Consider the following 16,757-nt stretch of genomic DNA (forward strand, 5'->3'; position numbering starts at 1 on the left):
ATGCAGCAATGATTGCAACTAGAATTTTCCTCCCCAGTCCTCTGCTGAAAATGGGATCTGCCCAGTTTGACATTTCTAGTTGCCATAAAAATAAATAAATATAAATATAGTAGCCTAGAGACATTTTGCTAACTGCAGAACAGGAATATGTCAAAAAAAAACTAAAGTGCATGTGAGTATTTCTAGAATGGTAATGGAACATCACAGTTAATAAAGTAAATCAGTAATTTTGCAACTAAACCTAGACACATAAAAAGTATGAAACGTATTGACAAATAAAAGTAATTTATTATATGTAATTTATTTTCTTGACTTACTGATAACTTGCAATTCCTTGTTAATAAAAATCATTTTTCTTTCCAGAATTCCATTTCATTTGCTTTATGCCTAGACCCATGTTCTTGAATTCCAACATTATATCCATCCTTCCACTCTATGTTGCAATTCTTTCACCCCACAAGCTTGATTTCTTCTCATCCACTTTTGATGTTATATTAAGTTTTCTAGCTGTTTTTTTTTTTCCATTCTGATTCTAGCTATTCCACCCATAAGGTCCAAGTAGTGGCCAGATTAAATTCTAGTCTACTCTAGAAAACCAGTCTTTGTAACTATAACCCTCAATAATACTTTTTCATCACACCTTAGTCATCTTGCCTATGTCTTCCACATGCGCCTTCTTGATTTTAAATACTTCCGCCATTGAAACATGGTTCTTCCTGGACTGCTTTTTGTGATGCTCCTTAAATCTCTCTCTCTCTCTCATTCTCTTTTTATTTGTGTTGAAATTATTTACTTCCTTTAACATCTTTTCCTGAGTCATCAGGTGCTTCCTTTTCCCATTTGAGGTCTCCAGATGTGAATGTTGCATTCAGTGCAGATGTATCAATTGTCTATACAGAACAATGATTTAACATTTTCTAATAATAGGTCTCATGTAGCATCCCTTTCTTTGCTAGCCAGGAACTTTTCCTGCTACTTCAGATTAACTCATATAGTTAGACCTAGATCCCTCTTTTTGGTGTCTCTACTCAGCAACCAACTCCAGAATTTTAGAAAAAAGACACGTCATTTTGGACGACTGACAGAAAAGACTGGAATACAGGATGATTTGCACACCGTATCAGTATATATTTTCTGCTCATGTTCTTGTTACCTGTGTTCATTATTTCTCAGTTCTTTGTACAGACAGTAAGCATGTACATTTCACCAGACCTATAGCATTGATAAGTCACTTCTCATCTAGAAATGACTTCTGTGCTATACCATTTGTAACTACCCATACTTTCACTATATATAAAATCATTAAACCACTGTTCCTTTTTATCTCACCAATGTTTAGCACCAAACCTCACCTGGCACCCCCACAAGGTCTGCTGATTTGTAAGTGAACACTGCATTTGTAACATTATCGGAAGTCATGCTCAGATCTAAGTAGGTCACATCCACATACCCTCAGATGTCTACTATTTCTGTGACCCATTTAAAGAAACCCATAGCATAGGTGATTACTTGGCTAGTAGCACAATAGTCTTTACAAGCCTGGCCAAAAATACCCAGGATATGACAATATTATATCTTAATTCTCCAGAGATGGGATGAGGTAGTATCAGCATAGTGGGTCTTTGGGTGTTGCAGCCCTGAGACATTTTACAGAATGCCTCTGTTCATAAGGGACATAGGCAGTACCCCTGGAGCGAATTTACGGTTCCCCCTAAGATATACTAGTGAGTGTGTGCTGTGCTGGATCTTGTATTCTATTAACTATGATATCCTCAGCATTGTTTTCTTCTATTTTAAGAGACTGTGAGTGATATGTTGACATATGGTCTGCACTGCATATACAGAGTATCTGGAAACTGTATGGAAAATGCATGCTGCTGATTCAGAGATGACAGGGTAGTACAGATGCATATGCAATGTGCTCAGAACTTACAGATGAGCTACATAGCATAAATAACAGTTTTAATGCGATTCTGAAACACCTGTACCATGTACCAAGACTAGCCAGATACACTGAATATACAGGGATAGACTAACACGAGAGTTCACTGTGCTCTTATGGAATCGGAGCTTGACTAGATATAAATTATACATATTTATAGGACTACATATATTTTTGTTGTGCGGTACTCCAGAAAGTCACAGTGCATGATATATTTTTAACTGACACTCATTTCAGCGAATCTTATTTGATGAGTTTTAACGTGAGTCCTGTTGGGGGGCCTAAGTTCATCTACTGTACTGCAACTGGTCAATGTACCATAACTCAGCCATTTGTGTTCAATATTACTATACTTGACCAATGCTCACTCAGCCACTCAACCATGTGGTCTTTTCACACAAACACACACACACACACACACACACACACACACACACACACACACACACACACACACACACACACAAACACACACACACATATACACACGTGTGTGAGACAGCCATCTATCCTTATATATTACATTATATATTAGATTTCTGCCATTGGTTGAAGTGAAGCATAATCAGCCTCTGTTTTGTCGACACAGATTGGTTGAGAAAACAGATGTTTGACAGTTATGTGAGATCAGCTCTCCACACTGATGAATTTAATGTTTCTGCAGAGATTGTGTGAACTCGGAGATAGCATATATAATTAGAAGGGGTTTAATGGGGGTGGGGCAGCCTCCCACATGTGCTGTGCATTGGGCCTGTCTCCTGCAAAAAGAAGGTTTTTAATTTGAATGGTCCAAGTTTCACGATCATAGCATGTACAGAAGTATTTCAATATTAGTGTTTTTGATGACTGCAAATTAGGAGAAGTCATAGAATCCCCTTCCAACATTAATGTTCTTTAGAAAGGGATGCCACAGCAAATAACTTATGTCAGAGCCATAGAATAAAACTAAATGCCAAGAAATGCAAATTATACAAGTCCTCCTCTAAAACGTGCACGCTGATTGGCCAGCCCAACCAGCGTGCCCGTTGTAAATCCCTCAATATACTAACGGAAAAAAGGTCCGGTCGCCCGGACTTTTTCCGTTAGTATAAAACACTGTCTCGCTATGTTAAAAGAGTTTAACATAGCGATACAGGTTTAAAAAAAGCAACGCAAATCTCCGTTACTTTTTTTAAAGCTGTCTCGCTATGTTAAACTCCTTTAACATAGCGACATAGTAAGCAACGGAGATCTTGCGATCTCCGTTGCTTTTTTTTTTAAACCTGTCTTGCTATATTAAATGGGTTTAACATAGCGAGACAGCTTTAAAATAAGTAACAGAGATCTCCGTTGCTTATTTTAAAGCTGTCTCGCTATGTTAAACCCATTTAACATAGCGAGACAGTAAAAAGCAACGGAGATCTTGCGTTCTCCGTTGCTTTTGCCCACAGCTCTGATGTGCGGAATACCAGACAGCTGCGGAAGGGCAGCAAAGAGGCATTATACAATGCCATTATTTAAGAAAAGTAATTATTTATTTTCTTAAATAATGTCATTGTATAATAGCAATAACCCACTTCTGGGTGTGGGTAATGCGGGATTTAACCATGGTTGTCTTTGTTTGGTCCCTCGGGCTTCGCCCTCGGGACCAAACCATGCCAACCGTGGTTAAATCCTGCATTACCCACACCCAGGCGTGGGTTATTGCTATAATAGTATCCTTCAGGAAGTCAACCACCCCTGGTAGCTATCATATTGATAACATGCTTTTAGGAATCGACCCAATAGTCTGGGACTTGGGGACACACATAGACAGCAATCTTGCCTTTGACCATCACGTGTCTACAGTAGTGAGGAAATCATTGTATGTTGTGCAACTTATAAACAAAGGTATGGCATCTAGGTCCAAGTAGGTCATTGTTCCACTGCATTCAGCATTCATCAGACATTTCATTGAGTACAATGCCCCCTTTAGTATGTACCTAACCAGGCACATCCAATAACTGGAATGTCCACAGAGGTTTCTCACTAAAAGAATATAGGGCATAAGTTACATGTCATATGCAGACCACCTCAAAGCCCTATCCCTGTGTCCTGTCTCCTACACGCTGTTGAGGGGAGATCTGTACCTGGCTTACAAGGCATTGCCAGACCTCACCCTGATGGACTTCTGCACATCCACAAAACAAACAGCACCAGAGTTACCCATTCTAAAGACTTAAAGCTTGCCTGTGATATCACTATGACTTGATGGAGAGACAGGTATGTATCCCAGAGACCACCCCTTTTCTGGAAAAAGACTCCCCATCCATGTAAAGAAGAGTTCCTTCCTAACCAAATTTAAGTGTAATTTAGGCAATTGGATGGGGAATAGGAAATTCAGTTCTGGTTTGGCACCTATGTCTCTAATGGACACAGACAGCCTGTAAATGGTTCATCTCCCAAGACTCTGCTTGTAAATGTTTCATCTCCCAAGCCTGCTTACACTTATCAAGGGTACCAGAACTTGTCAGTGATTTGGCATGCATGGATAGGCTTAAAAAGGACCTAGTGGATGTTAGCCTAGTACACAGCTATGAATCTATATGTTAACATTAGCATTATCAATGAAAGTACAGTTGTGTAAGTAATCTCACCATAACAGTAGATGTTTGAATTATAACAGTAGCCTTAGATATATGGGTTATATCCTGCCAAGAATGTAACAGCCAGCAAGCTTTCAAAGCTTCAGGTTACCTTCCATGCACCTAAACCATTGGTCAGTTCAAGATGACCTAACTAAAAAGACAAATTTGGATGCCAAGCCCTATAGAGCTTTCCTGCCGCTCAATAGTATGCTCCTCTGCAGGCTTTTGAGAATCAACAATCGGCTTCCGCTGTTCCTTTGCTGGGCAGATAAGTTTCTTTTAGGAAAAACCTTCTACTTTATATAATTTATTTATTTATTTATTTATTTATTTATTTATTTATTTTTTTTTTTTTTTTTTTTTTTTTACTTTCCTGTTTTGGAAAGTTATTTTTAAGCTAGGAGTATATATTTAATGGACTGTCATGAGACTTAACTTTTAAATGGGAGTGCTGTTTTTTCCTGCCAGTTTAAAGGTTGTTTAAAGTAATTAACACCATTTATGGAGGGAAGGTCTGGCAAACTGTTTTGAAGTGTTTTTTTAACTCTGTTTTTGTGGGGGAAAAGTTGCTTTTAAAGACTTTAAATTTTTATCGGTGTTTGCTCTTGTTTTCTCTGGGAAAAAGGCATAATTTTCGGCTTGACCATGGAAAAAACTATCTGTCCCATGGTCAGTCCTTCTTCCAGCCACAGAGAGAAAGAAAAAGTTAAGCAAACAGCCTTTGCCACTACTGCAGGCTAGCAATTTGCCTCAGTAACATATGGGTGACATAACTTGTTCCTCGGACTACTCGTCTCTTACCTCGGATTCCTCTGCTGTAGCACCTACAACCATAATGTCTGTGTGTAAAGTATATGTACATACATCATGCATATATATGATATACAGATAAATAAACACACATAGACAGTCACACACTCACACAGACACACACAAGCACAAAGTAAAAGTAGTCCATGTATCTTTTACGTTAACCAATATAGGGCTACTTCTGCCATTTATAACACAGAGCTGTTTGCAGTACAACAGAACTATAATTGCAATAATATAATATCATAGTATATGATGTTTGCATGTGTGTGTGTGTATAGATACACAAATATGTACATACACAACACTTTTACGGAGCTCTTGCTGTTGATGTTTGTAGAGCAACAGCAATATACCATTGTAAGTGCCCATTATGTTGCAAGACTCAGTACTGTTGTGATGTCAGTTTCAGATTATAAAGCTTAAATGAAATGCAAATCAGCACTAATATAAACGTTTCTAAAATCTGTTAATTGTTACACTCAGCAAGCATGAGGCATGGTACAGGCTCTGCTCTTAAATGCAGTCCTTTTGGGGAGCAGAGTGTACAGTGCTTTCCTATAATGTGTCCTGGATATAAATATATAATCTCCACATAACCTTGTGCAGACTTGCAGTGTGGCATATACAAGCTGTACAACATTTGTTTATTGTGATTCCCCAAACAGTTAAAGTGCTATGTGTGCTTTTCAACATCTGTTTAACATGGACTGCCCCTCCTACCGGATAACTTCTGGCACAGTCACCACACAGGGCCCATTGTTTGATACAGGTTCACCCTATCAACACATACAGCAGTGCCTTCATATAGGGCACCCTACAAACTGTGGAAGACCCTCCCATTTACAGTGCTGTCTTCATACACCAACATCTGTTTAATTATTGCCTCCTTTCTTTGTGTTCATACAAAGCCCTTTGTATTATATCAGTTGACCCACAAAAGCTTACAAAGCTGCTTTCATGCAGGACCCTAAGTTTAATGCTGCTTCTTTAAAGTACTCTCATTATACAATGCACACAGGGTGTAATGCTGTGAACCTTCCATTTAATGTACCCCCCCACGGCACTGTCTTCAGCCAGTGGTACAAAAATTGCAATGTTGCATATGTCTGTTTTTCAGTTCTAACTGTGGGGATTAACATCAACACTCTGCTGTGTGTCATAATGGTTACACCCCATCACCTATAGTGCCATCTACTTACCTCAACACTAAGTACACTGTGGAAATGAGTGGTATACAGGGCTACTGTGATGGGCAGTTCATTTGCCCTTTGACTGTACTAAGAGGCAGCTTAGAAAACAAATGGTATGTACTTATCATAATGCTAGATTCATGTTGTCGTCTTCTGTCCATATCAAGCTGTGGGTGGGGTAATGAAATCTGATGGGATCTGACCAGCCTCTCAAAATCATCACCTCTGAAGCTCCACCTCCTCTCCCATATTTCTCTGCATACTCAATTCTCTTCAGTTCAAGTTTGCCCTGTCACACTAGATTAATATCAACAGAAACCCCCATAGAAACCACGGATCAGATCAGAGGGTCTCATAAAAGACTTCAGACCAGTCTGCAAGGTCTGGCGGGAGCTACAATTAACAATGACAATTTGGCAGGGGGTGGAGGCAAGGGATGGTTGAGATGGATGGAAGAAGACAACACACATATCTAGCTTTATGGTATGTACATAACTTTCATATTTGCTGTTGTCTTTTTTCATTTACCTCAGTCTGTTAGACAAAGTCCTCAGTGTGACAGTTGAGTGGTATTAGGTATGACCATTCTGCAAAATGCTAGAACCAAATGAGGGCCTGGATCTGGATTGAATGTCTAGGTTATAATAGGAGACAAAGGTGTGAGTGTTAGACCATGTAGCCACATAAATCTCATCCAATTGAGCCTGGCTAAATAAAGCTGTTTAAGTAGCAACTGCCCTAGCAGAATGAGCCTAAGGCTTAAAGGGAAGATATTGACCTTTCATGGAGTAACTAATAGAAGTGTACTTGGAAAGTCATTTGTACAGGGTCACTTTAGAAATTGGTTTTCAAAATGTAGCTTTAGAAAAGGACACAAACAATTGATCTGATTTCCTGATGTGTTTGGTTTTATCCAAACAGAAATCTCATCTGGTGATGGAGCTCTAAAGAATGAACCATATATTTCCCTTTGTTCCTGGAGTATTTTATTATACTGACTGCTATGGTGTGACAACCCCATAACTGCATTCAAAATGTTGTTATTTTAAATACTGACTGCATTACATTTATTACGTTAGAGCTTTTCTCCCTGGGCTTCCATTGAAAAAGGGCACCTGTACCCAGCTGGACTTTCCCGGTAAACAAATGTCAGTAAATAAATATTTTTTTTCCAAAGTCCCATGTCAGTGCTAAAAGTAACTTCTGCATTACCTCTCTAAAGAATACAGCTATTGAAGTAGTTACCCATACCAAATTGCTTGGAGGTTCACCATAGATGACAACTTAAAGTTTGGTCTTCACTTACAAAACTGTACAAAAAAAATCATCAACAGCTAAGTCTGTTATATATATGCAAAATAATCCCTTACTCCTTCTAGTAGAATCACCCTAGCTAACTCTTATCTTTACCCTCTCTTCTCTGTGGTTCACCCATTTTGACTAACATCTAGATGTCTTTTAAATCACAACTGGACCAATGCTATAATAAGCTAGCCAGGTGTGCAGCAAATTTGCAATATAGAGCTCATCATTGCTCTGCATTATGTGGTCTCAGCTGGTTAGAATTCCCACATCAACTAGCCCATACACAACTTGTATTTATTTATTTATTTGACATTTGGTTACTGGAAAAGTTCAAATGGGTAAGAAACCCATTTTCAGTGGAGGCCCAGGGAGAAAACCTCCAATACAAAAAGGAAAATAAACAGTTTTTACATAATAAACAACAAAAACAGGAAAAGGAAGAAAAAAAAAACTTACAGATGAACACAAAAGCAAAAATACATACATTTTAAATGGGAACATAAACAAATATGTCTAAGCATTTTTAACAAACTTAAATTGTACAGAGAGAATTAACAAGTATATCTGCAGTCAATACATTTAGCATACGAAGTTTAGCAAAACATGGCCGACTGGATAATATTATAGGAGGGACAGTAAGGATGGTCAGGGTAGCTGAGTAAATACAGTCTCATTTAGTGTTAGAAGCAGTAGTTAACATATAAGAACAAGAGGTAAGGGAGGTGAAGGGTGGTGTTAGTGTGAAGAGGAAGGAAGAATTAAGGATAGAGAATTTGATAAGAAGATGGTAGGTTGATTTATCAGTACAGAGAGTTGTTTTTTAGGCAGTGGGGAGTAGAAGGATCTAAGATGGAGGAAGGAAGGTAAAAATGCGAAGATGGAAGGTACAAATCAGATAAAAGGAGGAAGAGAGGGGGCAAGTGGGGAGGGGGCAAAAATGTTTAAGTAAACCAGTGTAAAGTAAAAGGGGTGGAAGTCAGGTTGGTTCAGAGCAGGGACAGATATGTGACTTGAGTTGGAAATATTTTAGTTTAAGCTTGAAATTCTTGAAATTAGAGGTAGTTCTAATATCTAAGGGTAGCATGTTCCACAGTTTGGTCATTGAGTAGGAGTATAGACATTGTCTGGAAGTTTTATTTCGTTTGTATTGTCTTCAGAGCAGAGAGTACTGCTAGATGTGTAGATTTGAAGTATTGTTTTTAAGGTGGGCAGAGATCAGGATTATATGTAATTTTATGGGCAGTTGTTAGCTGGAGGTCATTTAGATGTTATGGAAGTTCCAGCCAGTTAAGGGGATAACAAGAGCTGAACAGTGGTGTTTAAAGTATGGGATGCCTGTTGCAAATTTAGCAATTTTGTTATAGCAGGATTTTAGCTTATTTTTAGTGTATTCTGAAGGTTGGTTAAAATGGGAGACCCATAAAATACTGTATAACCCTGCTACCTCCCTTTCTGCTTCCTCAGTACTTCATCACTATCTTCCAAATCGTCCTCTGTGATCTCAAGATAAAACCTGCTTGAAGTCTACAAACCAAAAAAGTATGGGACGAAGTCTACTCTCACACTGCATTACCAAACTATGGAACTCTAACCCAAATTCAATCAGAACTACATCAAGCCTCCATGTATTAAGTCCTCTTTCAAAGAACTTCTCACTAACTCATGGCTATGCCCATGCACGTTTCCTGTATGATCTACATCAAGAAATATGTTACATTCTTACTAACCTTTCATTATGCAATCTATACTCTTTCAGCACTTGCCCTCTCCCCATTTTTAGGGGGCACTCGTGTGATCTTTTTTTGATTATTTCCTATCATAGTAGGCTATGTTTCTAATACTTTTTTATGTACTGATTATCATATTTAATTGTATTTTTTTTCTCATTACATCACTGGTGTCTCCTCATGCTTTACTGTATCCTGTGTATGCCACTGTCAATGTATGTATATATGTTTTTCAATTACTTCTATACTACTGTTTTATTTGATGTTATTTAACCCTGGAGCTTTTATCACCAGGCCTCCACTAAAAATGGATATTTATTACCAAGTCAGACTTCCCCAATAAACAAATGTCAATAAATAAATAAATAGTGTTGGAGAAGAAAACTGGTAACTAAATCAATTGATTCAACTTAGTTTCTAAGGCCAACTTAAGAAGGAAGGACTGGTCCACAAAGAAACACTGTCTTACTGGAAAACAAGGTAAAGTGGTACACTGGGCAAAGCTTGAAGTTCCAACCCTCTCCTGGCTGAAGTTACTCCAAACAGAAAGAATGTCTTCCGTGAGAGAAACTTTAAATGTGGGGTGTCCAACAGGTGGCATGGGGGCCATAATCTGGCCCATTAAAGCAATGCACCCTCCCCCATAGCATGCCCAGCTGAAAGACAAAATCAGCCGAAATATAACATTAAAATTATTAATTAAATGTGGTCCAGTGCATAGTAACTATATCCCATCACTTTAAATGTAAATTCAGGGCTTCCCAGGTAGTTAAATGTTAGTATGTGCGCATGCACTTTCAGGAAGTTATGGTACAAGGTTTATCCTGGACGTTTTCTTATTCCACTATTGACATGATTTGCAATGTATGGCTTTGCTCAATTTCAATAAGTATGTTATGTATGCTTGAGCACATGTTTACCTATGTGCATAGGTATATGTATGTATGTATATATATATATATATATATATATATATATATATATATATATATGTATATGTATATATATATATATATATATATATATATATATTATATGCGTGTGTGTGTGTGTGTGTCATAAGTCTCAACTGCCCCCTGATTTTGCCTAATAGTTTTGGTCTATTCATAATGGAATTTGTGGTTTCCTTGAAAACTGTTGAGGATTTCAGTCACTAAATAATGATGGGCATTACAGTTTCAGACTCCATGTCCCTCAGAAAAAATGCAAAACTTGCTCCTGTAACAATTTCCTATGTATGTAAGAGTAATATTTTGAGGATTTGTCCCTCCTATTGTTTTTGGTGTGTGTATGAGTGTGTGTTTTTGACTCTGTCATACATTTTCTGTCTGTTCACAGTGGGATTTGAGGTTTCCTGAAAAACTGTTGAGGATTTCACTCTCTAAATAAAAGTAGATGTTTTAGTTTCAGACTTCATTTCCTTCGGAAAATGCATTAAAATGCAAAGCTATTGTTCTATACATTTTCTGAGTATGTAAGAGCAATATTTTCAATCTGACTCTGATTTTGAAAATATGACCCTCTTGTGTGCCTCTCAACTCTCCCTGAAAGTGCTAAATGTCTCTGATTTTATCTCATCCTTTTGGTATGTTACTTGTAAAACTTGTTGTTTTCTGGTGAATTGTTGAGGGATGGCATTACTAAATAATGTTAGGCAATTTGAGTTTCATGCCTTTCAGAAAATGAATGTTATTGCAAAGCCTGTTATTCTAGCAACTTCCTAAGTATGTAAGAATAGTGTTTTAATTACTGTCGTTTGATCATTATCTTGATGCTGAACAATAAGCCATGAACGCAACTTATTTCTTCCTTGTATGAAAAAGAAAAAATAAGACTGAATTTTCTTCTTTCTCATGACTTTTGTTCAGGCCATCATTGGATAAAAAAGCTTTAAATTGCACCTCAGAGTATCTAGAATAGCACATCCTGCCTTATATGTCTGTTGAGGCTGGTGTGACCCCATCTGTCATGACATTATGGTGTGTTTCCAAACCCAAATACACCAGTTCTTCAATGTCCCGGCTGCTGCCACTTACCGTAAATGTTTAGTACAGTGCAGGGCTACATTACCAGGTGTACTGTTTTCCTTCAGTACATCTATTCCAATGTCTAATTCCTTAATGCAGTAAACTCCTAATTCCACAATTGCTTGTATTAAAGTGGTCTTCAGCAATATGAAGATACTATTGCCCTAATTAAGGATCAAAGTGCAGTGGTTATGTTCCTGGGGGAATTTATTACAGATGTTTCTGAAACACTTTCATTGAGCAGCACTATCCTTCTAATCCCATTTGTCTTGGGCATATAAACAATATGCTCATGCTTGCAACAATGAAGCTCATAGCTCCTCAGGTTTGTGCTATAGTATCACATGTTTTTGAGCCTCATTGCTGCACTATGATCTGTAATGTCTGAACATATATCCATGCACATAGACTACCATTTTGTTCCTTGAGTGAACCTGCCTGAGTGACCATGCTTGCTTCTTGTGTATAAAACCATGTTTTACTTCTCATTTGGTTCCAACAGTAAAGATAACTTAATTATGCAGTATAACATCCAGCTTCTCTCTTTGTACATTGTAAAAAGATTTACAGAAGTAACAAGACTGTCATAATTTATTGAATACGCCATATATTTAGTAGTATATCAAATGACTTCAGAATATAATAGAAAACAGAATCAGACAAGTAAAGAAGCTGCCTGCAAAACTGCCAGGCCTGTTTTTTTTCTTTGAATACAACTGTACAACTATAGATACCACCATGTAACTTTATAAAGAACACAAATGTGTATTTTAATTTATTGAATATTTTACATTTAGCTGGAAGAAGAAGCTAACCGGAGGATGAGCAAAGAGGAAGAAGCATTAAAGATGGCCAGAGCTGAGCTTAATGAGGCAAGACGTCAGTGGCAAAGTCTGCAAGTGGAAATTGAATCTCTATATGCTCTGGTAAGAACATAATCAGGGGGTGTACCACAGTAAAGAAATCAACTGAGTATCTCCTATTGACTGCCTTTCTCTTTTATGTTATTTGTTCTGAATCTTTTTCACAGTGAAGTGAAGTTCATGTATTCATAACAAGAAACAAAACCATCATGAAAAAATCTGCACCGTTGATGTACTTAACAAAAGTCTGATAAATTCAAGGCATAGAAAAGCATTTTAAAGCAACTGTTTTATTTGCATAATTAGCAGTGAGGCATAGACACTAACATTATATTTGTGTCAGATACCTGACAGTGGACCTGGGAGAGAAAGCAGATTGAAAGGATGGAGCAAGACCTTTGCAGCAGTGTAACTTGCAAGCTTTCCATCTTAAATCTGTTAGTCATTAGTGTTTTTCACCCATTGTCAGCTAAGATCTGTCTCATGCATCATTTGCCACTTGCATTGGTTGGTACACCACTATGTAACGTCAACATTACCTCACGCCTTCTTCAGCTTTTGCAAGGAGAAAAAAAAACATTTAGCAAACTGAAAATTTACACTCCAGCAGTTGTGAACTCAGTATCACAAGTATATACATAATTCTTGGTGGGTCATGCTAGAAGAACAAGAGAGGCAGTCTGTGGGAAGGTATCTACTGCTGAAAGAATCTCTCTCGCTAATCTCTCTCTCTCTCTCTCTCTCTCTCTCTCTCCTTCTTGCTTCTGTCTGAAAATCTTCTATTAGCTGTGAGTACCACTTACATTGTACTATTTTCTTTGTGGAAAAGCAGTGTATAAGTAAAACATGAAAAGAATATAAAGTAGTGTAATATCATACCTACAAAGAAATTTGGTTGGTGAGTAGATATGACAGAGTGTTTCGTAGGTCTGTCCTATAAGTCCAACTCTGCACTGGAGTTGGTATTCAGAGTGAATACCTGGAATGTCTGGAAGGTTGTCCCAGTCATAGCTTCACATATGCAACTAACAAATACTTTTTTCATAGGCAGAAAAATCAATCTATATTAGTAGAGTGGTCTAGGAAAACACTTGCCAAGTTTTGCCATATTTGACTTGAGCTAGCCACTTAGGAACATTTGTTTTGTATATGGGAACCTCATTATCTGTTACATGAAATTGACATGTAACTAATTAAAGTACCAGAGAAGGCTGCTCTCTGGAAAATGAACTGTTTGATTCAAGGTCGTCAGCAGAACTTTTGGCATAAATTAATGTTTAGTTCTGAAATCATACCTATCAACTGGCCAGATTTTTGCAGAATGTCCAGATTTTTGCTCATATTGTTGCTATACTCCTCATAAAATTTGTGGTTTTCTGACAAATCATTGAGAATTGAAGTCATCTAAATAATGACAGAAATCTGAGTTTCATACTTCATATACTTTAGAAATGCATGTTAATACAAACACTGTTATTATACCATGACCCCCCATTAATATTCCAAAACGTGCACGCTGATTGGCCAGCGTGCACGTTGTAAATCGACTTATACTAATGGAAAAAGGTCCGGTTGCCCGGACTTTTTCCATTAGTATAAGTCTTTTTTTAAAACAGTCTCGCTATGTTAAAAGAGTTTAACATAGCGACACAGGTTTAAAAAAAGCAACTGAGATCTCCATTGCTTTTTTTAAAGCTGTCTCGCTATGTTAAACTCCTTTAACATAGCGACACAGTGTGTAAAAAGCAACGGAGATCTTGCTTTCTCCGTTGCTTTTTTTTAAACCTGTCTCGCTATGTTAAATGGGTTTAACATAGCGAGACAGCTTTAAAATAAGCAACGGAGATCTCTGTTGCTTATTTTAAAGCTGTCTCACTATGTTAAACCCATCTAACATAGCGAGACAGGTTTAAAAAAAAAGCAATGGAGAAAGCAAGATCTCCGTTGCTTTTTACTGTTCCGCTATGTTAAATGGGTTTAACATAGCGAGACAGCTTTAAAATAAGCAACGGACATCTCCGTTGCTTATTTTAAAGCTGTCTCGCTATGTTAAACCCATTTAACATAGCAAAACAGTAAAAAAGCAACGGAGATCTTGCTTTCTCCGTTGCTTTTGGCCACAGCACTGATGTACTGCGCAGGCATGTGCAGTACATCAGAATTGCCGCGGATGCCAGACAGCTGCGGAAGGGCAGCAAAGAGGCATTATATAATGCCGTTATTTAAGAAAAGTAATTGCCATAGTATAATAGCAATAACCCACGCCTGGGTGTGGGTAATGCGGGATTTACCCATGGTTGTCTTTGTTTGGTCCCTCGTGCTTCGCCCTCAGGACCAAACCACGCCAACCGTGGGTAAATCCCGCATTACCCACACCCAGGCGTGGGTTATTGCTATATTATACCATGACCCCCCCAAAACGTGCACGCTGATTGGCCAGCGTGCACATTGTAAATCGAGTTATACTAATGGAGAAAGGTCCGGTCGCCCGGACTTTTTTCCATTAGTATAACTCTACTTTTAAAACACTGTCTCGCTATGTTAAATGGGTTTAACATAGCGAGACAGGTTTAAAATAAGCAATGGAGATCTCCGTTGCTTATTTTAAAGCTGTCTCGCTATGCTAAACCCATTTAACATAGCGAGACAGGTTTTAAAAAAAAAGCAACGGAGAAAGCAAGATCTCCGTTGCTTTTTTTACTGTTTCGCTATGTTAAATGGGTTTAACATAGCGAGACAGTTTTAAAATAAGCAACGGACATCTCCGTTCTTGCTTTCTCCGTTGCATTTGCCCACAGCTCTGATGTACTGCACAGGCGAGCAGTACATCAGAACTGCCGCGGATGCCAGACATCTGCGGAAGGGCAGTAAACAGGCATTATACTATGCCATTATTTAAGAAAAGTAATAGTTTCTTTTCTTAAATAATGTCATGGTATAATAGCAATATCCCACGCCTGGGTGTGGGTAATGCTGTATTTACCCAAGGTTGGCTTTGTTTGGTCCCTCGGGCTTCGCCCTCGGGACCAAACAACGCCAACCGTGGGTAAATCCAGCATTACCCACACCCAGGCGTGGGTTATTGCTATATTCTACAACTTTCTTCAATTATTTCATTTATGAACAATATTTATAAATTGTCCCACATTTTTGGCCTTTGTTCTCCCATTATTTTTGGCTTTGTCCAGAATTCTTGAGATAAGAAGTTGAGAGGTATTGTTCTGTTTGAAACTTCAGCTGTGTGAAAATCTGTTAAGATGGAATGCACCTTATGGTATATGTCTCTGGGAAGCTTGAAGCAGATTCATCTGCTGCAATAAATGCTCTTTAGAGCAGACGTTTAATAGTCACTTTATCTGCCTCTTCAAAATGTCTTAAAGTTAGGGTTTCAATAAAAAAATCATATCCCTTACTAAAAATGTGAATGTTGGCCTAGGGAGATTTATATATGCTGTACAGGTAACTAGACTGAACCAATGGTCCTAATGCAGTCAAAATGTAAATACAGAAAACAAAGCAAATAGCAAATTAGAGTGCCACAAAAATCAGAACTGAAGCTAGGTCATCTGGCATCTCTGGGCAGTTCCTCAAACGGGCACCCCCCAATTTAAATTTGAGAAGCTCCCACCAGAGTTAAGAACAAAAAATTATTTCTTTGCTCTCCAACTCCAGCAAGTTGCTTGCTACAACTAAAACAAACATTAATTTTTAAAGCCACATTCATAAATCAATATTGATACTGCACTTTTGCAGTGACAATAACACCCCCTAACAGTTTGCACCCAGGACAATCGCCCCTTTCTCCCTTCCCTAGCTAACGGTTTGCTAAATGTGATACAACCAAAGCAAAAGATATGCAATACTTGCAATATCATTTATATTTCTTATTACAAGCATCTGTAATCACACAATAACATTGTAAGTGTATATAAAGTGCATATGTATAGTGTGTGTGTGTGTGTGTGTGTGTGTGTGTGTGTGTGTGTGTGTGTGTGTGTGTGTGTGTGTGTGTGTGTGTGTGTGTGTGTGGTAGGTGGAGTAGGGTAGGTCTTGGGATCAAGTTACTGATTGTAGGGCTTTATAGTAGGTCAATGATAGGAAATCTGAAAGATAGGAGTCGAGATGGGTTTACTGATGGCACAATGTAGTGGGTTAAAGGAAGAAGGAATAAAAGGGTGAGGTGGAGAAGCATTGTGGAGTGTATTAATAGAAAGGAAGTTCTCAAAGTAATTGCCAGGAGCCTATTGATGACTGGACAAGACCAGAGAGTGTATGTGGGAAGGT

At 38.1% G+C, this 16,757-nt stretch overlaps 1 protein-coding gene across 1 annotated transcript in view; it reads left to right on the top strand.

Annotated features, from left to right (window-relative positions):
- The window catches only part of KRT222 (keratin 222), a 641,329-nt gene that overhangs the window by 253,648 nt on the left and 370,924 nt on the right, over positions 1 to 16,757 (top strand). Inside the window, exon 3 of the mRNA XM_044055000.1 lies at positions 12,408 to 12,536. Within this exon, the coding sequence (XP_043910935.1) occupies positions 12,408 to 12,536 (129 nt within the window). The remainder of the gene's footprint in view (positions 1 to 12,407; positions 12,537 to 16,757) is intronic.

The sequence above is a fragment of the Protopterus annectens genome, chromosome 13.part0, assembly GCF_019279795.1.
Source record: "Protopterus annectens isolate FY-2018-M chromosome 13.part0, PAN1.0, whole genome shotgun sequence".
NCBI classification, from domain to species: Eukaryota; Metazoa; Chordata; order Ceratodontiformes; family Protopteridae; genus Protopterus; species Protopterus annectens.